This window comes from Mastigoproctus giganteus, chromosome 13, assembly GCF_048544385.1.
Source record: "Mastigoproctus giganteus isolate SK-2022 chromosome 13, ASM4854438v1, whole genome shotgun sequence".
In the NCBI taxonomy this organism is placed as follows: domain Eukaryota; kingdom Metazoa; phylum Arthropoda; class Arachnida; order Uropygi; family Thelyphonidae; genus Mastigoproctus; species Mastigoproctus giganteus.
In genome coordinates, this window is record NC_143587.1 from 99,895,893 (window position 1) to 99,921,075 (window position 25,183).

Below are 25,183 nucleotides of genomic sequence, written 5' to 3' on the forward strand. Positions count from 1 at the left end.
TACAAACGTTCATCGTATTTAGTAGTCACGGGCTTGAACCCTAGTCAACTCAAAGAGCGCGCGCCACTGAACTCTCACTGCTGACCACTTCGCTATCAACATCTATATTGTGTAATATGATTGTGTAAATATCAACATATTTACACAATTTCGTAGTACTTTGCTATTCTATGTTTATTATTGATTTTAAAGTTGATCCGCTAACTTAAGTAATTAGCAATTTCCAGCTTAATCTTTTTAAAATTAAGTGGAAATTGCCAGTTCTACATGCTAGAAAATTGCAGCAGGACTTATTTGAAGAAATAATGATTTTTTTTTAAAATAATCTTCAGCGATATGTATTAGAAGGATAGTATTCCTGCATTCCCCTTCCCCGAGAATTTCGTAATAACGGGATTTTACTGAATTACATTTGTAGTGTAATACTATAATGATGTGATGTGAATAAGCTTGAGCCGCCAGGTAACTTCGGTAGAATAAATTGGCGTTTGTCTGAAATTATGCGAATTCAATGCGAGTCATACGATATTTTTATTGTCCGCGTCACAACACGTGTAGTATAAAGCAGAGCGGTGTAATGTTGATGCTGTGTGATTTCCCCCCCCCCTTTCCCCACAATAGTACACGAGTTACCAGGATATGTCGTTAGACGATCCCATTAATCTTACACGCCAGTTAGGGTTTTGGTGTCCGTTAAAGAACTCGCGAAATAATTTTAAATAAATAAATAAAAACCCTAAAGTTTGTTTTAGTATTTATTGTATAGTTCACAGACATATTAGCGCCAAAAGCATAAAGCCCAAACTTATATGCATCACTTAAAATCAAGATAAATGCAATACCTATGAGATGTGACACTACATTTCCTGACTGGTTAAAGAAAAAGAACGTAAAATGAAGGAGCTCAAAAATGGTTTTATTTTTATTCAAAGTAATCGCTAGTTGATTGAATGTATTTATTACACCGTTCTGAAAGTTTGAAAACAGTCAGCAGAAGCGTCCAAATGGATGATGTTCAGTTCAGCGATTAGGTTTTAGTTTGTCCACAACACTCTGAAATCTTTCCTTTTGAGGGCAATTTTCACCTTGTGAAGAGGAATTCTGTTGGTGCTAGATCGGGAGAGGTGGTGTATGGTTGATCTGTACAATTCCATGTTTTGTCAGAAATGTCTTCACAACAAACGCAGAGTGGGCCTGGGCATTGTCCTGCAGCAGTAACTAGCTACCTCTCGAAAATGCGGACTCACACTGGAAATGCACTTCAATCATCATTGAAGCACCTGTACGTAGAACGCAGCATTAACTCTCCCTTTCAAGTACAAATTCCTCGTGAATCACATCCTGTTTATCGAAAAACACAATTAGAATTGTGAACCTGGACATCTTTAAACAATACGTTTTTTGGCCTTGATGATTTTGAAGTCCACTTCATGCTCTGACACTTCGTCTTTGAGTCATACTGTGCTTGAATTTTTCAGTGCAAAATATGGCTACTTAGCCATATTGCACCTCAAGTTGTACTGAAATACAAATAACTCATCTCCAGTGATAATGCAGTCGAGGGAATTAGGGTTGTCTTGCTAAGTCTGATTGAAGTCTTCGCATGATGACACTCTTCGTTGCTTCTACTCATCCTGAGGCTGTGTGGCACAAATTTTGCGCACCTGCCTTTCCCTAAATCGTCATGCAGAATTTGATTAATCGTCCCCTTATTCATATCTGGTTCATCAGCCGTCATTCTGAGAATCAAATGACGATCTCTTGTCAATTTCCAGAACTTTTGCGACTCATTCCTCATTTTGAGAGGTTGACGGACGCCCAATTGTGTCATCGCGAACATCCTCACGTCCATCTTTGAACCACTTGTACCATTGAAACATATTGACTTGACTTAATGTTCTATCACCATGAACAGTGTTTAACACTTCGTACGTTTCTGTTTCTTTTGGAGATTTTCCCAGCAGCGAAATCTGATATCCGTTCTTTGCTCCCTTCGCAAAATATCGATAAGTAAAGTTAATGCCTACTAACAAAACTAGGCGCCTCCGTAGCCAGGTGGGCAGGAGCAGCAGTGGTAGTACACGCTTCTTGATTAGACCAGGGTTCGAGCCCGTGACCACCGAATACGGAGGATGCGGAAAGGTCAGAAAATGACCACCGCATATCCCCGGTGCAATATGGCCTTAGTTGCTAATGCTCCTAAAAACCAAATAACATAACTAACAAAACTGGTTGTTACTTGCAACCTGTTTTGTTAGTAGCATTAACTTTACGTGTTTTGTATTATTTGCAAACTCATTGAACATGACCGCAACAGCATTAGTGGCATTAGTCTGGGAACTTTATTTCCGCACCTCGTACGATAAAATCTAATTCCAAGAATATCGAATTTTTTCACTATGTATGCAAAGATAACACGAGCACTTTGAATAAAGAAGCTCTTTTGCTTTCGAAAGATAACTATTTGCACATTCTTTGGAATTATACGATACCACGTCATTTTACTGTAACGAAAGCAGAAGTGACATTTACAATTGTGCTGCTGGTGAATATGGATTTACTGCTTAAGTAAACTTACAAATTAAGCGGTTATTTAAATTTGTATAGTTTGTCGTATCAAAGCCTTTTTAGGCTAAAATGTGTACTTTCTCATCTGGCTAATGAGGGGGTTTTGATTAATAATAACGAAATATTATCTACAATATGAAAGAAATAATTCCGATCATAAGTAGTTCTAAAATATAAATTCCTTTCAAACCTTCCAGTGCATATTTTCGCATACATGTTTTCTATACTTTTATGTGTTCAATTTAAAAGGTGGGTAGCGAAGGGCTATCTCTGATCCATTGGACAAAAAACTGCACATTCTGTACATTACAAAAATTTCAGTTTATTATTGTTTCGTAAAATATGTCATCACTGTTCGGTACCAAACTTGTAATTCTCAGGATTCCCGAGAAATAAAAGTTTTTAATACAGAACTGGAAACAGCATAGAACAAGGGTGGCCAACATTTTCTTGCAGTGTGCCACTTACGTTGGAAATGCATCGCGTGCCATCTAGAGCAGATCTTGAAGTTACTGAATACTCTATCCGTTCTTATATATAAAAAAAAAAAAAAAAAAAAAACCGTACCAGGAGATAAAAAATAGAACTAACTACGAAAGGAAATTTATGCCAAGCGCTAGTAATAAAAAATAATTATGTTTAAAAAATAGTTTAATATAGGGTATAAAGCAAATGTTTGATTCTTACAGAATCGATGCCATGAGGAGCTTTCTAATTAGCATTAGTAGAGGCATATGATGCAAGAAAGCAAGCTCATACAGAATCAGCCAAAATAATAAAAAAAAAAAAAAAAATCCATTTGACACATTCTTTCTAAAAGTTTGTCCAGTTCTTCCTCGAATTTATTTAGGCTATCAACATCCTGTTAGTACACAGCTAATCCTAAATTCAGTGGTTTCCAAACTTTGTGACTACGCCCCTTTTAAAAAAAATCTAATCTTTGCGTCCTCCCCCTTTATTTCATAAAATAATAGACATTTTTAAATGGTAAAAAATGTATTAATACAAAAAAAAAAATGAAAAAACGTAATTGACAGAATAATAACAAGGTTTTACTATATATATATATATATATATATATATATTCATTTTTAAATTAATTTGCTTTTAATGCGATGGATGTGCACAAAGGATGGATGTGTTTATTAGCACAAAGTTTATCAAGTCTAGGTATCATTGAGGAGAGTGCTACTCGTAACTCTTTTTCTACTACCAAACGGGCTCGATATTTCGATTTCATTGCAGCTAATACAGAAAATCCCGTTTCGCATAAATATGATGTTACGAATGGCAGTAGTACTTGCATTTCTTTGCTTGACAAAGTATTATATTCTTCACTTCGATTCAACCAAAATTGAACTAGGGTTTCACTCTGAAATTGTTTCAATGAAGTATGGCCTGATCATTCTATCAATTTTTCCTTTTCAATAGTTGTCAATCCAGATTCATCATCTGGTTCATCGACAAATGGATTCTGTATCCACGCGAACTTTGTAAAATCAAGGTCTTCGAAATAATGTGAAAAGTGCATTAGCAAACCAAGCGTTCAGTAAATAGATTTTTGTTTGCTTCAATATTAACTCTGGCGCAGAAATAATTTAAAAGTGGAAACATGCCGAACTTATTTTTTTGTAAATTTGATTTTCATAGCTCCAATTTTTTATGAATGCTTTCACTTTGTCTTTTTGAATCAGTGAATGCATTTGTGGTCTTTGCATTGATTTATTCAAAACACTCAATTTTCCGAAAAATTTCAACCAAAAGTTATCATTCCTAAATAAATTTGCCCCTTGTTATAATCTTTATAATATAATCTTCATCAGAAAAAATTGCAATCTCTTCTTTGAGTTCAAACACCCTTTGAATCACTTTAGCACGAGATAGACAGCGTACTTCACAATAGTATGGAAGTGAGGTATAATTAGATTCCATATCTTCACACAGCTTTGCAAACAACCTAACTTTTAAAAGACTGTTTTTTATGTAGTTTAACTTTCGTAAAAATGTTATGTTCCTCGCTCATATTTTTTGACACAAGAGCTGCTCTGTGAAGCATGCAGTGCGTCCAGATAACTTCGGGTGCTTTTTTTTTTTTTTTTTTTTTTTTTTTTATGAAAACCCCAAACATGAAAGGTATCAAAACCTATAGTACTTAGTACCGTGCATGGGTTGGAGAAGTATGGGGGGAGGGGGGTGCCGGAAACTTTGCTCTAGAGACTAAACATGGGTTTCACCACTTCAAGCCTCCAATAAGCAAAGTGGTGGTATTTCACCGGTTGATGAAAGTCATCTATTAACTAATGGCTAACATCTATTAGCTTGAAGACCTGCCTTGTGTCCTGACATTGACTGTGCTCCGTCAGTACAGAGTCCAATGCAGTTATTTCACTTTGTCGTTCTCATCAAAAAAAGTGGCAATTATATTAAAAATTTCATCGGATGTGGCCTTTCCAGGAATGGGATTGCAAAATAATATATCTTCCATTATATTAGTTTCTGCAACATATCGAACATATGCAATTAAATGAGCATCTTTAGCTACATCATTTGCCTCATCTTCATCTACTTGTATGGCGAATTTCGAAGTACGCAGTCGAGAAAATAACTGATCGCAAAGATCTTCAGATACATCATCGATTCTTCTGCCATTTGTATTATCAGCAAGCGGTATTTGTCGCAACTGTTTCGCATATGATTCGCCGAGCATTATTTTAACCATATCAATAGCTGCTGGCAAAACTAGTTTCTCCTATTGTGTGTGGTTTTTTACTTTTCGCGATTCTGTAAGAAACTTGGTACGACAATACATTTGATGGAACAGAAACTTTTTTTTTTTTTTTGAACGTTTGAATAGAATAGAATAGAATCTTTAATTGCAGCAATGATAGACATACAATTAGTCCCGTCACGGCATGGTGGTGCCAGGGGTTAACAAAACATATTTACAAAAGAGATACACATGAGAAAAAAAGATAAATCAGATTATTAACAAGGCAGAGTTTTACATTTTCAGTCCGACGAGGATACCCTTCCTGTATTTTTTATTATTGACCACTTCTTGGAGGTCCCCGTCGATGGCGTGCAGTGAGGGCAGCATTTGCTTTGGCAGGAATCTGTCGGTTAGTACTAGCCGGTTACGGTTTGCTAGCAGCTGTGCTGAAGACCGGAGATAAGGGGGAGGAATGCGCCAAGAGCAGTGATCCCAGAAGTTCGGCTCTGTAATTTTACCGGTGGCCATCTTGATGGTGAACAGCAGCCTTCTTTCTGCGATGTAGGACCGGAGCCTGCGTAGTTGAAGAGCTTCTGCCAACTGCGTTGATCTGAGAGCTGGGGGAAGGTGGAGTTTGCTGTTGGCCCATTTTAGAAGCCAGAATTCGGCAGAGAATATTCTTTTGATGTTGGATTCGGCGGCCGAGGCCCATATCTCTGAAGCATACAGTATTGTCGGGTAAAGGATTGATACGATGTATCTTTTTACCAGTTGTGGGTCGGTGGTGTGGAGCAGCTGTTGTTTGGCGACCCAGCGTAGTGAGTTCAGCCTCGACTGTATGAGGTTTATGTGATCGCTGAAAGAGAGTTTGGAGTCGAAGACGACCCCCAGATCTTTGTGTGTTTGAACACTTGGAACTGAGGAGCCGTTAAGCACAGGCTCCAACGTTGTTGGGCTGCCCTTTAGAGAGTAAGTTATTTGTGCTGATTTTAGGGGGTTGATTTGGAGGTTGAAGGTATTGAGGTAGTCAGCCATGTCCTCCAGTTTGTTCGTAATTTGTTGAGTGATTTCGGATGCTGAGTTGGATGGCGATATTTTAGTAAGGAGCTTGACATCGTCAGCATATGTGATCCAATTGCACTTATTGGTCACAAATGGCACCATGATTGCTGAGAAGAGAATGCCAGACAGGACCCCCCCCTTGAGGTACACCGGCAGTTATGTGGCGCGTGAAGGTCTTTGTTCCGATCTTTAGAACAAGGGTCCTCTTCGATAGGAGAGATTCTAGGAACCAGAGAACATCGCCGCGAAAATTGAAGTAGTTTTCTAAGAGACGTAGGAGATTAGGTATATAGATGGCATCAAAAGCGGAATGGATGTCAAGATATATAACTGACAATTCCTGTCTTTGTTCGAAGGCATCTAAGATGTGCAGAGTGGTTGTTACAAGGTTAGTTATAGTTGACCTTCCTGATATCCCATAGTGTATTTGCTGAGGACTGTCACGGAGAATTTGATGGGTGACAGACGGTAGCAATGCTTTCTCCAGAATTTTTAGCAATACAGAGGCGCAAGCAATGGGCCTATGTTGGCTTGGGAGCGTCGATTGTTGGTGCTTAGGAAGGGGCCAGACAGAGTACCTGTTCCACTGGGGTGGAAAGAAATGAACTTCGAGGCATCTGTTGTATAGGTTGAGGAGTGAGTCGATGATGAAGACACTTAAACATTTGATTATGAACTGGGGGATGCCATCGTCACCGGTGGTTGTTGTGAGAGGGAGAGTATTAATGGCCTGCATCAGTTGTTGCTTGGAAATTCGGATCGTAGCGAGACTATCACTGAGATGAGAGCGGTTGAGGAGTGGCTCTTGTTTGCTCTTGTTTATTAAATTCATAATTTTCTTTGAAAAATTATATGGGCTTACCAACGTATTCAGAATGCATAGTTTTAAGGTGCCGTTTTAATTTGCCTGGTCTCATACTATCTGCAGCCAAAACTTTCGTACAAAATAAACACTGGTTTTTCCAAGCCATCTATAATAAACTTTTGACACCTGTGGCATACAAAGAGTGGCTGTCTTTATAACAAGCATGCATCTGTGTGAGAGGCGGGCTTTGCACGGGTTGGGACAACTGCATTACCCCGTCGGAATCCCAGTGTATGGCTGGGTGAACTTAGTCTTTGTGTGCTGTCTATATTCATAGCGCTGTGACGAGTGAAGCTGACAGTATGAACGAATGAGAATGTCCAAACTAATTGTTATGGATATGCCCTCCTCAATATGTGTTGATAATAGAAGAAAATCTTAACGCACTGTGCCTGCAGGTTAAGATGTGCAGTTGTGTGTGTGTAAACTGCGATGACCAAATGGATGCTATGTTGTGGTCTTTTTAAAAATGTGTGTGCTGTTCATATTCAGGGTGCTGTGATCCCGTCTGAATGAAACTGGGCAAATATGGGAGTGAATATTAACTTTCTCTGTCCTCTCGCTGTTTGTACCCTGAATATATGTCAAAAAATAATTACAAAATGTTTTGTTTGCTCGTAGGTATCATAGGGTGTGTGTACATACCTTGTTTTGCTGATAGGCTACCCCCTCCAAACGTGACTGCAGCTGGGTAGACGCAACCTAACTGGACGTACCCCCCACTGCCTGTGCTGACGCCATTCTGATTCCTTTTCTGAGGCAGGATGCTGATACTGGTTGGAGCTGGTCTGACCAATGTGGAAATGTCAGATCCTTCTGACTTACTCAGCCTGACGGCGATTACCACCCTCTCTCCACTTAGGGCTCTCTGGCCCTATAACTTTAATCCCTCCTAATACACCGAGGGCAATATATTTAAGGTGGGCTCTACTACCTTAAATACATTACACTGTTCTTTTCAGTGCTTCATGTGAAGTGCTGGTTGTCTTTGCAGGGATGCCTCTCAATCTACTCCATCCTTCAAATGCCTGGTGGAAATCTTCCAATGATTCACTTCCTTACCCTTCCTATCTGTCAAACTTGTCAGGCGACACCAGGGTTTGCCCCGCCCGAACTTTCGAACCTATCGCCCTGGTCCGCCTTTCGCCACACTGGACGATAATTAGGGGACTGTGGTGTTCCGTGTGCCCCTAGGCTAAGTATCCAGATGAACAACATAATCCCACAGAAACGTATACTAATCCACCCTGTCTGGCCTGTCACAAAATTATAACGCTGAGTTGGGAAACCCTCGGAGCCGCAGGACATGTAACCCTAAACACTAAGTCGATGTAGATATTCGTCTTGCTATTTCCACATTTTACTGGTTGGTTAGTTAGGCAGGCCACTGTTCTGCATCACTGCTATGTAAAGGTTGTATATCAAAGGTCGCACGTGTGACCTTTGGCTGGTTGTTCGACCGCTATTAAGCGCTAATCATTGTAGACTCGTGACAACACAAAACAGGAATGACATAACCATGTTGGTTGCTGGCACATGCACATCTTGCCCCCACAATCATTTGACGATCGAAACTAATTCGACATCAGTCGTTCTCGACTTTGAGTCTTCACCAGCATCATAGATAGTCCATTTCTACACAAGGGGGCATTGCTAATGCAATGCTAACTTAGTGTATATACCTCCTTTGTTTCGTGTAAATGTTATTTTTTTTTTAGTTCATCATAAAAGAATGTACTTTTTTAAATTAAAACTAAAGTCATATTCGTTTGTAATACACATTACAAATGAATATTAATTGCCATCATAAAGTCATCTTCTAGATGCGAATAGGTATCATTCTGACTTGTTAGTATTTTTATGTATACTGACTTTCAGTTTTGGAGAGGAAACAGATCGTTGAATGTTTTACACTGGTATTCCAAAGTAAGTTCCTGCTCCTATTAAAGAAAGATGTTTGACACATCAGCGAAAAAGAAAATACTAATTCTTTATATTGCATTTATTGAGATTAATGCCAATACATGAGGCGAAGAAAATTTAAGTTTACTTTCCAAAGCGTGAATTGAATATTCCTGTCTTGAAACCAATTTTTTGGAGTCGGAAACTAGATTACTTCCGTTATGGTGTTCCTGGAGGGGCTAAAAATAAAAAAGTAAGAATTATCATTTGCTTTCTTCATGTCATATTAAATGGTAATAATATTAACAATAACGGTGAAAAATGATCAATAATCTCTTGAACATTTTTGAGAATATAGTTAGGGGACGCCAGGACGTTACATGGTTGTTTTCCCGTGAAAATTAATTGTCATAGTAACCACTCTTCTACAACGTGATATTAATAATACAGTTTAAGCTTATATGCCAAACCACTATACATTTAAGATGACGTTTCGGGCAGCTTACCATTGCCTATCATCAGAGCAAACATTCGTTGTTAGGAGGGAGAAATATCAGGAGTTACATGGGAACATTTGTAATTAATTAATAATTGTAAATTATAAGGGTTTTCAATTACATTAGGACTACAGTGTTTTACTTTAGATTAAGGTAAATGCACACGGACATGCATACATAAAAATTCTTACCTGCTGCAAGACTCCTGATTGCCGATGCCACCAAAACTCTTGCGCATACTGTCAAGAGGTGCTGCCAACAATTTACATTATAGGATTAAGTCTATTGACCAATAGCAGGGTGCCAAGTTTTTTTATCCTAGATCCAGTGATTCTTGTTTGAGGTGCGCCATCTTCGTGCTCAGATCATCTGCAAGCTGGTACTAGGAGTTTGTAGGGGGTTGTGTGGGCTACTCTTCTGGATTTTTGGAGTATTTTGTTTTTCCTTTTTTTCTATATGTTCCTTTATTTTCATGTTGAATAGGCGGAAATATTGAAGGTTAAATTAGATTCCTTGTTTTCTGTTAGTTGATGAGGTTCCGAAAATTTTTATGAAGAAGACCTCTAAATTTTCTTTTGCTGGTTGTCTGTATAGAGGATTTTAATATTGTTGAAGTCCCATGTGTCACCACATTGGAATGCATGTATGGCTGTGTTCGGATTTTAGGATTCTTCTATATTTCGCATTTTTTATTTTCTTTAATTCTTCAGGTGTCCTCTTTCCGATTCTCCTATGTATGTACCCCACCTGAAGTCTATTTTATGAATAGAACGTTTAGGGTTGTTGGGTTATTGGGCTGTTGTTTTGACATCCGCTCACCGTTGCTGAGCTCTAGAAGGTGGTGATTCCATACTTCCTTGCTTCTTTTGCTATTTTTATACTGATTGTTGGTATGTAAGGTATGCATATGTGGGTTCTTTTGTCCCTGCTGGGTTGTGTTTCTCTGAAGGTCTTGGAGAGTTCATAATGGCTGTAACAATACTACACCAACCGTATAAACTTTTTATTAAAATAAAATGGTATGATAAAAACCGGATTGAAATTAAACTGATAATAAAATAAAATACAATGGTATTTTATTTTATTATCAGTTTAATTTTAATCTGGGTTTACTGATGGGTTCAATTTACTGATGCCTCTCAGAGCCTTAAACACCTCCATCAAATCTCCTCTAAGGTGTCTAGTTTCCAAACTCTGCAACCCACATATTCGAAGTCTTTCTTCATAAGGACGCCCTTTTGCCGATTTCACCAGGCGAGTTACCCGTCTTTGCACCCTTTCAAGAAGCTCGATGTCTTTCTTTAGGTGCGGTCTCCATACTTGAACACAGTATTCCAAGTGTCGTCTAACAAAAGCCTTATATAATGGGATTATCACGTCCCTATCTCTACTTGCAAAAGTTCGATAGATCATCGATAGGACACCATGGGCCTTCCTTGCAACCTGTTTACAATGCTCAGAGATTTTTTGTCTTACCGTATTGTAACACCCAAATCCCTTTCCCCCAGTACTAGGTTTAGTTGAACTCCACCAAGTGAATAAGTTATTTTGGGATTACTGTTTCCCATGTGTAATACCTTACACTTTGTTGGATTAAAGCATAGCTGCCATTTTTCTGACCATTCATGAAGTCTATCTAGGTCTCTCTGAAGAAGAGTTGTTAAGGTCTTCATAAAATTTTTATAGATGTTCTGTATATTGGTTTGGGCTATAGGCTTAATAAACTATATTAAAATCATGTGGTAGAAGAGTTGTTATTATAATAAATCTTGAATATTCTGTACGAATATTACTAATTAAGAATTCTGGATATCAGATACTAATGGTTGAGCAGCACGGATTTTCTTTCTCTTTCTGTTACATTTTTTATATCGGTCCCTTTCTTCCATTAAATATAAATTATATTTACAGATGATAGTACAAGGATCTCCCAAGAGTACTTTATCCTTAGTTTTTCTGAGTTTCCTCTAGAATAAATGAAGAAAAGGTTCTTGTGAAAACTTATTTTGGGTGCCTCCTTCTCTTTACTGTTTATTTGCATTGCAAAAAGAACTGCAGCTATCGGAATAGCAATACTGGATGCTTTAGAGGTAATCTGACATTAGAAACAATTTGATTAATTTCAGTCATATCTTCTATCTTTCGTAATAAAAATATGTACTTATTCTCTCCTTCGTTAATATCTGGTTTCTGGGAAATTTTTTTGTGGGCTAGAAAGCTGCCACCGAATGTAAGAAGCCTAACTTCTTCACGTTTCTCGATATAAACATAGTACTTGTATCACTTTCACTGCATTCTGCTAAGTAATTGCTCTAAGGAGTCGAAAGAGAAATTACTTAGCAGGATTCAAGTGATACTTAGCAAGTGATGAGTATAGACTTCTGCACTTTTTTAATTTTTTGAGCAGCTCGCTTTGTACCAATCTGAAACGATGCTTTTCTTTCGGAATAAAATAGTGTAGTTCTAAATGCACTTTTCAATAAACTAAAATTATATGAACTAAATTATGTTCATGTAACTGTAGTTTTAGTTTATTAAGGGTTAAGGCAGAGGATCCCAAACTTTCTCGGTTCACGGCACCCTTAGTGTCCCAGTAATTTTTTCACGGCACCCCTAGGCCAAAAGAAATACCTAACGCAGTGCTTTTCGACTTTTAATATATACCTATATAATAATTTTATTCTTTATATCGCGGTACTAAATAAAGATCAATCATAGATTACCAAAAAATTAAAAAGATACGGTGCAGTGGACACCATACACATTTTTATAATGAAATAAATGTATAAATTTAAAAAATAATAAAAAAATAAAATAATAACTTTAAGTAACTTAACCGAAATTACACGGCACCCCAAGAATGGTGTTATGCACCCTAGTGTGCCGCGCCACCCCATTTGAAAACCACTGGGTTAGGGTAACGATCTAAGGATCGTTCTTGGTTTACTGTTAATAACCGGAGTGCAAAACAAAAAAGGAGAACATTGGCTTTTTTCTTGTTTCGTTTAATCTGAAGAATTGAAGTTTGATGCATTCGATAAACAGGTAGAGGGGCGAACTAACAGCCTACTTCTAACGTAAGTTAACACTTTCTTACCTCCACCTGGTTTGCATTTATTTTTCACGCAATCCATGATGTCCTTAGATTTGCATTCCTTTTTCAGCTATAGGAAATAAAAGGAAAATCAAGCTCGGCGAACCCAAATGGATATAATTGTAATAACAAACCATTTATCATTTATAGTAGATCACATTCAAAATGTAAAAACATAATTCCGTCTGGGGGAAAAAGCACAAAAAAAAAAAAAAAACACACGAGATTCTGCGTATATCTCTAAGGATGCATCTGTGACTTCTTACTTAAAAGGAAATGCTGAAATAATTATGATATGATTTTATACTAGCAAGCAACCATAAAAGTGTAGAAACGCTAACTGTTCTGTACTAATGCTATGTAAATAATAGCACATTTCAAATAATTCTAAATCTGCTGTTTCGTTATTCGGGTAAATTATTTATTATAAACAAGGGAGAAAGCTACAATCAAATCTAGTTGCGATAAGAGGAAAGTTGCTGCATAAAGTTTCAAAACCATTGAATTCAGCATCGACGTTATACCGTCCATTTTTGCTCACTCTGAAGCTTGCGTTGGCTCATAAAAATTGGAGACAAGAGTAGGGACTCCATCTACCGAAGAAATTTGTGCCTAGGACAAGTGCACATCAACCCTAGGTGTGATTATCCAAAGAATTTTGTTATGGTTCACTCCTCGGAACTCGTTAGAGAAAGAATAATTAGTTTGTAGTTTTTTATGATCTTTCAGCATATAAGACGTTTAATGTTTTTTTTTTTTTTTTTAAGTTTTTTATAATCTATTACCTGTACGGATATCTTTACACGGGAAAGATGCCCGACAGGCTATTTCTGATAAAGCTAGTACTGGACGACATCAGTTGTTTTTACATCATTTCAGTTAGACAAAAGGATGCCAGGTATTTGTATTCGCGTTGATTCGTTGGTCGGTTTGCTGTTTTCTGGATAAAAGCTTCCGCAAGGAATAAAACCATGCAATCTTCCTATGAGACTGACTAACTCAACCATGAAAAAAAATGATGCATATTAAAACTCCTCGCTTTATTAACGGAATTAGAACCGGGTCTGTTCCAACTCATGTGGGTGGACGATGGTTATAACCAGTGTGCTACCGGTGGGGGTGATTTTAAACGTAATCCAAGTTCTGTTGAAACTGTTCTAATTTTAGATGGCCACCATAGCGACTAACTGCTATGCATTTGAAATGATAACACTGTATAAAAATTAGGTAATAATTCTGTTTCCGGTGTCATACTGCTTCGGGTATGTCAGCGGTTTGATCCAATTTTTTCCCCAAATCTTTAAACTTAATTTTAAATAAGAAACAAATGTTGGCTACGAATTGGTGTTTCCTCTTTAAAACTTTTTCTCCAACCTTAAGCTTTCCCATTTCTTCCACCAACAGTGGTAAACGCTGCTCTTCGTGGATGGACTGATATTATTATTAGTGGGTCCCACAGCTTAGGTGTTGTGCGCACTGTTGTTTTGTATATTTATCAGTGATATTGATGAAAGTGTATCACGTTTGATGTCGAAGTTTGCAGATGATACAAAGGTTGCCAGGGTTGTTAATAACAATAATGGCAGTGTGCTACTACAACAGGATCTAGAAAAGTTGGTCAGATGGGATGAAAAGTGGCAACCGAAGTTTAATATTGACATATGCAAAGTACTGTATATGGGTAGAAGTAACTACCGAGAAACGTACCAACCGTGTGGTTACTACATTTAGGGTGGTAGAAAATGAAAAAGACCAAGCAGTGATTGTGCAGTCAGATATGAAGTTTTCTGGGCAGTGCAGACAGGCTGCCAGAGCAGGTCATATGGTATTGTCAATGATATACAGGAATTTTGCTAGTAGGAAAAATGTGATTATTACTTTTTATAATGCAATGGTCAGGCTACGCCTTGCGTACTGGGTACAGGTGTGGCGGCGTTATGCGAATGATTTCATAATGCATTTTGAGCCCTTGGATACCAGTGGAAGAACATTTGGATGGCGCAGTTAATCCATCTGCAAATGCATTCTTCCAAGCAGGATAATGTGCCATGTCATTACAATAGCAGAATTATAAAGAACTGGTTTCGGGAATATGAGAAATTTGAGCCTTCTGGCCTGCGTCACCACATTTCAATTCAATTTTGTGGGATGAGATGGAACGAGTTATTCAGAATAGAGATCCGCAACCATCCAAAATATAAATCAATTGCAACTCAATTTGTTCATTACTATTAAGCTGGTGGAACTAATAAACTGACCACTGAATGTAAATAATTATTAAAATAGCCTACTAAATACGATTTCTAATAACAGTGAATTGCAGATGTAAAAAGCATACTTACTTCTTCTTCGTTATCCTTAATGCACTCTTCAAACTGAAATGAAAAAGATAAATATCAATAATCCTGGATGGTTAATATAATACATTTTGAAACAAAATACAAGAAAAATAACTGACCAAACGAAAAAAAAAATAATTTTTTTTCTTCAAGAAAATGTATTTTGTATTAATTTTTTCTGATTGCTAAAAGAAATCTAGTTGTTTGTTATCTTATCACACACTATTCTCTCAAAAGGATTTAGATATGAAAAAGCAGTGAATGATGTGAGCAGGCTATTCTTGTGTGTTGCGCCAAAGCTGTTAGGTATCTCTATATGCGACTGCGTTTGCTTGTTTCCTTTCGACTGTTTGATAGAAGAGAAACCTGAGATTCTGGGAGATAAAATTACCCAACGCGATCCTGAGACTAAGTGACCATGCTGTAAAAAGGACCCATGAAAGTCCACCCGTCATTGACGGGATTTCTGTAATGAATGTCCCAAAAAATAGATCTTGTCTCCGAGACTTTCAATAGAGATATCCTAAATGTAGCCAATTTTATACAGTTATTGATACTGCTCTAGGTCTAAAATCGTTATCCTTTTATCGATATAAATATATTAAATATTTCATAAGATAAAGTGTATTTTACTCATATTTTCTTATTAGTAGTTCCACGTAATGTACTTCAAGTTTAATTAGGGAAATTCTTTATTTGTACATAGCATAACGTTCATACAGCCCTGATCCTGGGCTAACATATTTTCAGTAATATGAAGGATGGCAACCGTGGTATAAATTTTTTGGATGACGCCGCCGTTATGAAGAGGTGACCGAAGGACGCAAAAAAAAAAAAAAAAAATCCTGAAGCCATAAATAATAAAATGAGACATTTAAATAATTAATACGGAAGATTTGTATTATTCCTTTCAAATCTTAGTAGTTAAAATAAAAAGACCATTTAATGATTGATAATTATAAATAGTCATTCTTAGAAAATGAATAATGACATATTTAAACGCATTCCTACTGAATTTCTTCCTATCCCAGTTAATTTAAACAACGATATTAAAAAGAAGCAAATAATCTGGAATGAACTTGTATATGTTTAGCAAAGAAGATGGGACACTTCATTCACTGAACAAGTTACGAGGTTTTTTTATTCCTGAGGGTACCTTCCTGTTCGAAAAGTAAAGAAAATATTGGTTCTTCTTTGGTCTGTACACCTCGTTTATTTTTAACGGGACACTCCTCGATCAACGACACTGTTTATATTCGGCCTTCATCCTACGGATTTACAGAGAATGATCACTGAATTATGATCAACTACCTAATACCGTGTTTGGCCGCCGCGTACAGATAATAGCTGTTATTCACCTAGGTTATTGCATTGGTGGGATTTGAACTCTGGTCTTTTCTCTCCCGTGCAGGAAGGTGGGGACTTAGCCACTAGGCTCCCGCGATTGCCTTAGCGAAGTTAATATTTAAAATTGTTAAGAATTAAAAATAACTATTTCGGAAAGTAACTTACAAAATTAACTGAAATTTAAGGAACAAACAGAATTGGTGTACTAAACGGTTAATCCGACTTTAACCGAAGAGGAATTATAAAAAATATCATTCCCCCGCCTCTATCTCAACTAATTTGAAGTGTTTACGGCATATAATGGATTGAGTAAACCAAAGGTAACAAACAAAAGGTAACAAATTTAAATTGCAAAAGAATGGTAGTGTATTATTAGATCTGCAGAAATTTGATTTCAGCCAGAGACTAAAATCGATGTTAGAATAAGCGTCTACCTAGTTTTGTGGAAGATGGTTGTTTGAATAGGACTGCAAAATTATTAGAATGCATATTTTTTTTATTAATCCTAATAATTAACAGATAATCGTGAGATACGTCAGCACCGAATCGGCCATTGTGACAATAGCATAAATATATCCTTTTTAATTCAGTTATTAGTTCATTTGCAAGCACCCCCTTCCGTCAAGTATCAACAATTTTAAAAGGACCTCCAAAACTATAGCTAGGTGCTTTGAAAATAAAACACAACAGAAACAAGCTAACAAAATACAATATTTTTCAACGAAAGTAAGATTATCTTCCTTTCGTAATAATGAATAAATATAATTAATATTTTGATATCTTTTATATATCCCAGATAGCAAAATGGTGGTCCTAGTAAAAAAATATATATATACTTACTGCTTTAAAATTGTTATCATCTTTACACAGCTCAACCAGTTTCTTATAGTCTTGTCCACATGTGTCCCCGTTACATTCCACATTACCTTTCCTCACACATTCCTGGTAAATATCTTTAGCTTTCTGCAAAAAAAAAAAAAAAATATATATATATATATATAAAAATAATAAGTAACGTGCAGTGGCCTATTGGCCCAGGGGCCCGGACGACGTTCACCGCAAGGGCCAATGGGAAAAATTGTTTCTCCTTTTTCTTTTTTAAAACTTGTTCACGGTAGCAAGTATTTTTCGTTGAGTAGTGAGGTCCTATTTGAAGTAATTCATTAAAAGTTTTTAAGTTGGAAGTGAAGCAATTGAAAATTATTCTTTATGCCTAAATTCACTATGGCTTCATTACACACGGTGTCCCCTATATATTTTTTAAATATCTTGGTACATATAAATCATAAAATTGTTAAAGTAATTACAGATTGTTTCCTAATTTTGTTATACTTACCTGAGAGTGTGCTTCGGATGGATATTGCTCATCAACACATTCTTTCATTTTATCTTCAGGACAATCTAAAGAAAATAAATGTACAGTTAGTTAGTTTCGCAAAAACGTATCATAGGTGAAAATAATAAACAATCGTAGTGTAATGTTTACGAATCGCTTATCCGAATGGGAGCAAGAGGACTGCATCACTGGATTAAGAGCAAGATCTCGGGAATGCAATAAATAGTCGAAGCGTTAGGATGTGTACAGTACGGGCATAGGAAGAACCCTCTATATGTCATTTTTTCCAAGACAGCGCGCGTTTAGTGATGTTCCCGACCTGCCGGTACGTGAGTGTATAAGGCAGGGGTTCTTAACCTTTTTAAGCCGTGACGCAAAATGTAGCATGGTGGAGATCTGGTGACCCAAGTCTCTACCCCCCCCCCCCCCCAAAAGAATCAACAATTTTGAAAGGACTTCCATACTAAAGCTAGGTGCTTTGAAAATAAAACACACAAGCTAACAAAAATACTATATTTTTAAATGAAATTAAGATCATTATCTTACTTTCGTGATAATTAATAAATACGAAATTTCTTTCTGAGAATAATTTAAATTTAAAGAAAAGCAAAATATATAATTTTTAATGAAATTACAATAATTATCGTATCTTCGTCCATTCATTAAAAATTCAAAATTTCTCTCACATAAGTTTTGAAAATTATGTTATTTTATAATCTCTATATACATTAAAAAGGTTTTCCTCCTAGTGATATTTATTCAAGCCAATGGAAGAAGAGGGCGAGGCAATTATGTCACTGCAAATGCAATTAATTGACAATTGTCTCCATGTCGTTCGCCAACGTCGTGCACGTGATCCCTGTCTGACGTTTGATGCTCCATTGTAACATTTTTTGTATATTAACGAATATTCTATATTTGTAAATACTGTAGTTGTAATATTTTGTAAATATTTTAAATATTTACAAAGTTTTTAAATATTTCAGTTAAATATTTTAGTCCTGCTCTTTGGGATGCAACAATATTCCTCATGTATTATGGAACTCAAAGCAAAAGGCCATTTCCCAAGTGACCTACGTAAACGCAGGTAAATAATTACATAGTGATATTGGCTGAAGTCCAGTATAGTATACATCGGCAGGCACTTCGATGAAAGCGAGGAAGGCAGCGATAATTGAGAGCTGAAGGCATCTCCCTTTTCTGATTGTTTTGTGTCGTCAAGGAGGCGGGGGGAGGCTCAGCTTAAATAGGTGTTTATCCCTCCATCCCGCTGATTTAAGATGGGAAACTAGTTATCGATTAAAAATAGAAAATGTGGGGAAAAACACCATAGGCATATAAACGTAGGAGGATAGTGGGCGGGGAAAGCAGTGGCATCTGCCAATCACTTCTTTGTTCCTGTCCGTTTGTCGAAATATTGGGAGTCACAGCTTGTCAATCACTGCTTTCCCACTGTTTTGCTTGTAGCCATGCTGGAGGGTGTACACCGTTCTGAAGATTTACCGTGATATTTATTCGACCTTGATAATGCCGCGGACTACAACTGCACAGGTAAATAATTAGGTCATTTCCTGATTAGATATCGACCAGTGCGTTCTTATACGTAAAACGATTTGACTTACTCCATATACCTCTACATTTTACGTAGAAAAGCGTGGGCGAACAGGGGGAGAGGTCCCCTAGTAATTATTAAAAAATTACAAACAAGAAAATTTCATAATATTGTGTAATAAACTTAAGTATTAAATATATAATATTATATACGTTGATAATATGTAATATTATCAACCTAAGTGCCGTTTGAACAACTTTTTTGCAAGTTTCTCAAGTCGCAGTTTTATGTAGGAGAGAATGCATCTTAAGTCATTCTCTGGCTGCAGTCAATTTCTTAATTTATTTTTTGTAATTGCGAGGCCTGAAAAACTGGACTCATCCATGTACGTCGTAGCAAAAGGAAGAATGTCCTTCATTGCTTTATTTCCCAAGTTTTTTTTTTTTTTTTATCTTCAACCAGAATTCACTGAACATGTGTTTTCCGAAATTATCTGAATGTTAACTCACTTTGCAATTTCATAAATTGCTTTTGAAAAAAATGAATGTTTATAAAATAGCACGGAAGTTAATCAAAATGGACTGGGATGCCCACCCACGTAAATTTTGCATAATCTCCATTTGGGATGTAGTGATATCTGTAATATCTTTATTGCAATTAGGGAAAATAAGTAATTTTTCATAATGCCCATAACAGCAAATGTTAACATAGAAAGTTTAACATAGAAAGGAACTAAGACTCTAAAAACAAAAAGTTGTAAACACGTGAAAACGTTTTTTTTCTCCACAATATAAACAAACCGATCAAGCAAAAACAATCACTCGGTTGAAGACTAGTGCTGCTCCCTGATGATACGTCTTCTGCAGGCTTTGTCCTTCTTGTAGTCAGCATCCATATCTCGGACGTTTTGGAGCATCTCCATTGGCAGGAATAGTTGCCAAATTCTCCAAGTGTTCGAAAATTATATTTTTTTTTGTTAGAAAAATTAATATTTCCGTTTTCAATTAGCAAGTTTAAAGTCGGGAAAGAAGCAATTTACCCTCCTCCATTCTCTTTTTCCACAATTTGAACTTTCTTTTAAAACTTATCTTCTCAGCTAATCCAGTTAGTTGTCTGATTATAACGTGTATCGATACATTTAGGTCATTAATTTCAGAATATGCATCTGAAAGATATGCTACCTTTAGCATCCAGGTAGAATTAGATAACCTTGAAAAATAATTAGATAAACCTCACTTCAGAATAATGTAGAAAGTGTTCATATTTAGATCCAAAATCAACACATCTGACTAAAAGGTCTGCTAGCGAGAGCCCACGTTTTTATAAAATTAACCATTTGAATGATGTCTCATTATAATATCAAAATCTGGTGACAGCCTCTTTGTAGCCAGCTTTTGCCTATGAAAAGAGCAGTGATACGTGATGATGTGGATTATTTTCTCTCACTCTGGCACAAAAACTTTGACGAGCACCGAGCATTGCCGGCGCACAATCAGTACACGTTATCCTTTGATATATCGTTAATTTGCAACCGAACGGTTTCACTGGATAATGGAATCTGTTGCAACTTCTAGGAAAGTTAATCTCCTCAAGTGATACGCACCATGTCAATAGCAACAAGTTTGATAAGCTCCTCCGCTATCGTGTGTGGCTTCTTGAGCTTTGCAACTCGTCAAGAAACATAATACGAAGTTAAAATAGCTTATTGCAAAGCTATTGGCAGGAGCACTCAGGTGCTGTCGTTTGATTTTCTGTTTGTTTCTGTTCAAAGAAACCTCTTGCTTTTCCTACGAAACCCATATGCTTCGTCTGAGTGGCTTTTTAAATTTTGCTTCAACGATTCATTACTAAGTATTTCACAACACAGCACACATTGCAGTTTGACAACTACATGATCATTAATAAATGTGCATCCAATATCTAAATCTGTTCTTGATATTCTCATTTAATTTTCAGTGTAAAATTTTTAGTTTAATATTTACTAATAACAATTACAAAAAATACAAACCGCCAGCAAGTTCCGAAAAACACACGCTAAATTTTTCACTGACGCGATGTGATATAGCGGCTGTGTTGAGTGCTTGTGAATCAAAGAAGTAATGTCCATACCAGTGTGTCTGTCTCTGAATATACACCGCAGCATCTCTCGCGGTTAGCAGAATCGTTGTTCTCCCCACATCGAGCGGAAAAGACCTGAGTTCGAGGCCCGTCGATGACGTGAGGAATTTAAGGCTTTTTTTTTTTTTTTCACACCGTGGCTGAGTTAGTCTGTCTCAAGCGAGGACATCATGGTTTTTTCCTCTTGGAAACTATGGTTTTTCGTCCAGAAAACAGAAAATCGACCAGAGAACATACGCAATTTGCAGAGAGTATACATGGAGTAATATGGCCTTACTCGCTGATGCTCCTAAAACCCTATTACAACAACAACAGCGCGTCAAAGACTTCTGCAAAGTTCGGCTGATGCCGTAGTTGGGCAGCGGATGATTGTGGTTATCGAACAAATAGCATTTCGTTTCGTATCATATTCCTTGAAGGAAGGGTACATGCGTGGCGACAACAAGAAGAGACGATGGACCCGGCATACATGATACTGCTTCTTCTCTACGTCCGGAATTTGCAGGAAACATTCTGACTCTCACAGGCAGTGTCAAATTCCGAGGAGTAATTCTTGAGGCCAACCTCACCTATAAACACCAAATCCAAGCTCAGTGTTCCCAAGCCTTGAGATCCTTCTGGGGAAGGAAAATAGATCTGTGGAAAACCCACAATAAACAAATAACAGGAAATACCTCGCAACTTACTTCTGCAGTGTGTTCTCCTATGCCGTGGAAGTTTGATCTGCCGCTCCATCCACCAACCTCAGGAAACTATGGAACCTCAAATTCTGGGTGCTGAAGTGGGCGAACCTGTGGTCTCACCAAATCTACACAGCATCTAAATCTGCACTCTGCTCCAACCTGCAGTACATGATCACGGTCCACATAGCCCATGCGATAAAAATAAAGGCACTCCTTCATTTGAGCTTAGCTAAGCATGATCACATCAATATCTAGAACACGATTGGTTGGCTTTTGACAGGCAGATATCTCCTCAGTACCCCCTCCTTGTGATCAAGGCTCCAACGTTTACAGAATCTCAAGAGATATTTCCCAAATGCTAATGTTGACATCAACCTGTGGTCTATTCTATGTTATTGATAAGGCATATCGCGATGTCATCTTGACCTAACTTTCTGTTTGTAAAGGATAGTTATGTAAGTGCCGGTCCTAGTTAGCCGACGTCATTTCATGTTCTGCTCAACTTGCAGTCATTTTCGTTTTAATTACCATTACATTTTGATTAATTTTTATTATTTTTTTAAAATCTTTATTCGTTATTTTATGTAAATTCTCAATGTACTTTATCTCTGTGTTTGTTCACTCCTATAAACAACGTATTGTAAGATTCCTCTGGATTTCTGTGTAAGGAATCACTAATGTATACAATTTATGTTAATAAATCTTTTTATTATTAAAGTGCTTATATATATTCGTTGTGCGTTATAATAAATTGAGGAAACTCATTTTAAAAATATTTGAGAGTTTCATTCTTCAGCAGGAATATGAGATAAATAATGTGAGATAATTGTGTGCTGTGTAGGGCCAAGAAAGGACAACCGTGACTCTTTTGATCCAAATGCATTGGGCTGCTGTTGCATGATTGGGTTTAGTTTCTTTGGAGCCTACCCACACTAAGAATTTTGTCATTCAAAATGTACTCGAAAAATATGCTGAATTGGCCTGACTTGCTTGTGATTCCAATCCGGTTTGAAATCGAGCAGAAAGAAATGCCAAAATTTGCATTCCCAAAGAGAACATGTCTGCTGAAACGGTTTGGACTTTAATTTTAGCTCACAAATGACAAAGCTTGTAATTGACTGAAGGGATCATAGTTTATTATACCTGTGGTAAGGATACGTCTTAATGTGATTCAGTGCTAGTTTGCAATCAGATCCCACTAGAAACTAGTTAGTGATAGTTCTATGTTAATTGCTAGGATCTGATCGGAAACTACGCTCGTAAGAGGACAGCAGCTGATTTCTCAGATGATTATATCTTCGTTCCACCCATTTTATACTGGTAACAAGTTAGATTATTATGCTCTAGCCCTGGCAAGTAACGCGGTGCATAAGTACCGTCCCTCTCACACCGGGTGGAAAAGGTGGTCGAATCCTGTCAATGACGCTAGGAATTTTTGAGCTTTTTTTTTTTCAGTGCTGAGTTGGTCGGTGTCAGGTGAAGATTGCATTTTCTTATTTCTCCCAGAAACTAGGGTGAAAAACACAATTTATAGACATACAATAGATAGAACGCATTGTGTTCTAAGTAGCTGAAATGTGCCTAAAACTCAAAAACAAAAAATATATATGTTTTATGTGCAGAAAAAGGGTTTCTGATAGAAGGAATATTGTAGCATTTTGCCAATTTTGATGGAGAAGGTAAACGTTGAATAATATGCGTGCCAATACTAAGATAAAGGGAAATAAAGAACAGTATTGAAGAAAGGCAAAAGGGTAATAAAGAATTAAAAATATTTTCTTTAGTACCATCGAAAAGATTACTTTCATATATTTTTATAGCTATAGCATTAATTATCTCTTCTTTTTTGATTGGTATCGGTATGTTTTCCTTATTATTGATGTACGCACACACTTTTTTTTTTTTTTTTTTTTGTGAACAGTCGACGCCCGTTTTCACTTAGTCTTGCAATTTAAGCTGACGGGCGTTGCAGAAGTTTATATTCACCATCATTCATAATATAAATATATGGAAAATAGGAAGGGTTAAGGGAAGAATGACGAACTGTGAAAGTACACTGTTCGTCTTCTTTACATCCAGATGGCTCTTGGGAAAAAAAATCACCTAGTTGTCTGATTTTAAATACAATATTGAAAAATATTATCATTGACAGACAGAAATGAACGGAAAAATGGGCCGGTGAAACAGAATGATCCAACAAATCTGAAGTAGCAGATCTTCAGTTCATATGGTTATTAATCCCCGCCCCCATTTTTAAAGTAAAAGAAATTGTAAAGTAAAAGAAATTTAACTATTTTATACTTACTGCAGACTGCCTGCTGGGCTTTGCTTTTCTCCTCGGCCTGAGTCGATACGAGGACAAAGCAGAGCAACATAGAGAAGGCAACTGAAATCACCATGCTGTGCATCTTCCACCTTTTTTACAGTTGTAGAGGATGCTTAAGTTGGTTTCACTGATTTCAGATATCTCGACACTGTGCTGTGACTTTATATCTCTTTAAGGATAATAGTGTTGCGTGCTACTCAGTTTAAGATGTTTCAACACGTGGTAGTGACTCACAATCCCGGCAGTATTGATAAATATTGACTTTATGGCAGTTGTTTAAATTTTTTATTATAAAAGGGAGGATTTTATTATTTTATTTTTTTTTTTTACAGCCGGAAAAAAAATTTATGCTCTTCTTTCTTCAATCTAGTTTTCTTGAAAAGATCTACTTAGCATTAGTAGAGGCATTTGATGCAAGAAAGCAAGCTTATGCAGCATCAGCCAAAAAAAAAAAAATAAAATAAATAAATAAATAAATAAAAAATAATAATAAATAAATAAAAAATAACCACTTCCACTTCACCCCTCTGTTCGTTCGAAATACCTGTCCAGCTGGGCCTTAAACTTATTTAGGCTATCAACTTCCAACAAGGGATGAAAGTCGCTTCTAGCAACTAACCACCCGCTGGCTAAAGGCAAATTTCCTCACTTCTATCCTACATCTGTCTTTCCTCAATTTGAATTTATGCCCTCTCAGGTGATTATTCTGAGCAAGAGGAAGAATCCCATCAGCATTGAGCATGCTCAAACCATTCAAGGCTTTATACACCTCTATCAGATCACC

The 25,183-nt window shown here is 36.8% G+C and overlaps 1 protein-coding gene across 1 annotated transcript; it reads right to left on the bottom strand.

Moving 5' to 3' along the window:
* Positions 1-9,211: 9,211 nt before the first annotated feature.
* LOC150076302 (uncharacterized) lies at positions 9,212-24,531 on the bottom strand. The gene is made up of 6 exons (XM_090387583.1): positions 24,379-24,531; positions 17,721-17,785; positions 17,225-17,347; positions 15,041-15,073; positions 12,702-12,768; positions 9,212-9,346 (listed from the first exon to the last, which is right to left on the bottom strand). The coding sequence occupies exons 1-6, from the start codon at positions 24,479-24,481 to the stop codon at positions 9,327-9,329; spliced, it is 411 nt and encodes a 136-aa protein (XP_090243709.1). The 5' UTR covers positions 24,482-24,531; the 3' UTR covers positions 9,212-9,326.
* Positions 24,532-25,183: the final 652 nt, after the last annotated feature.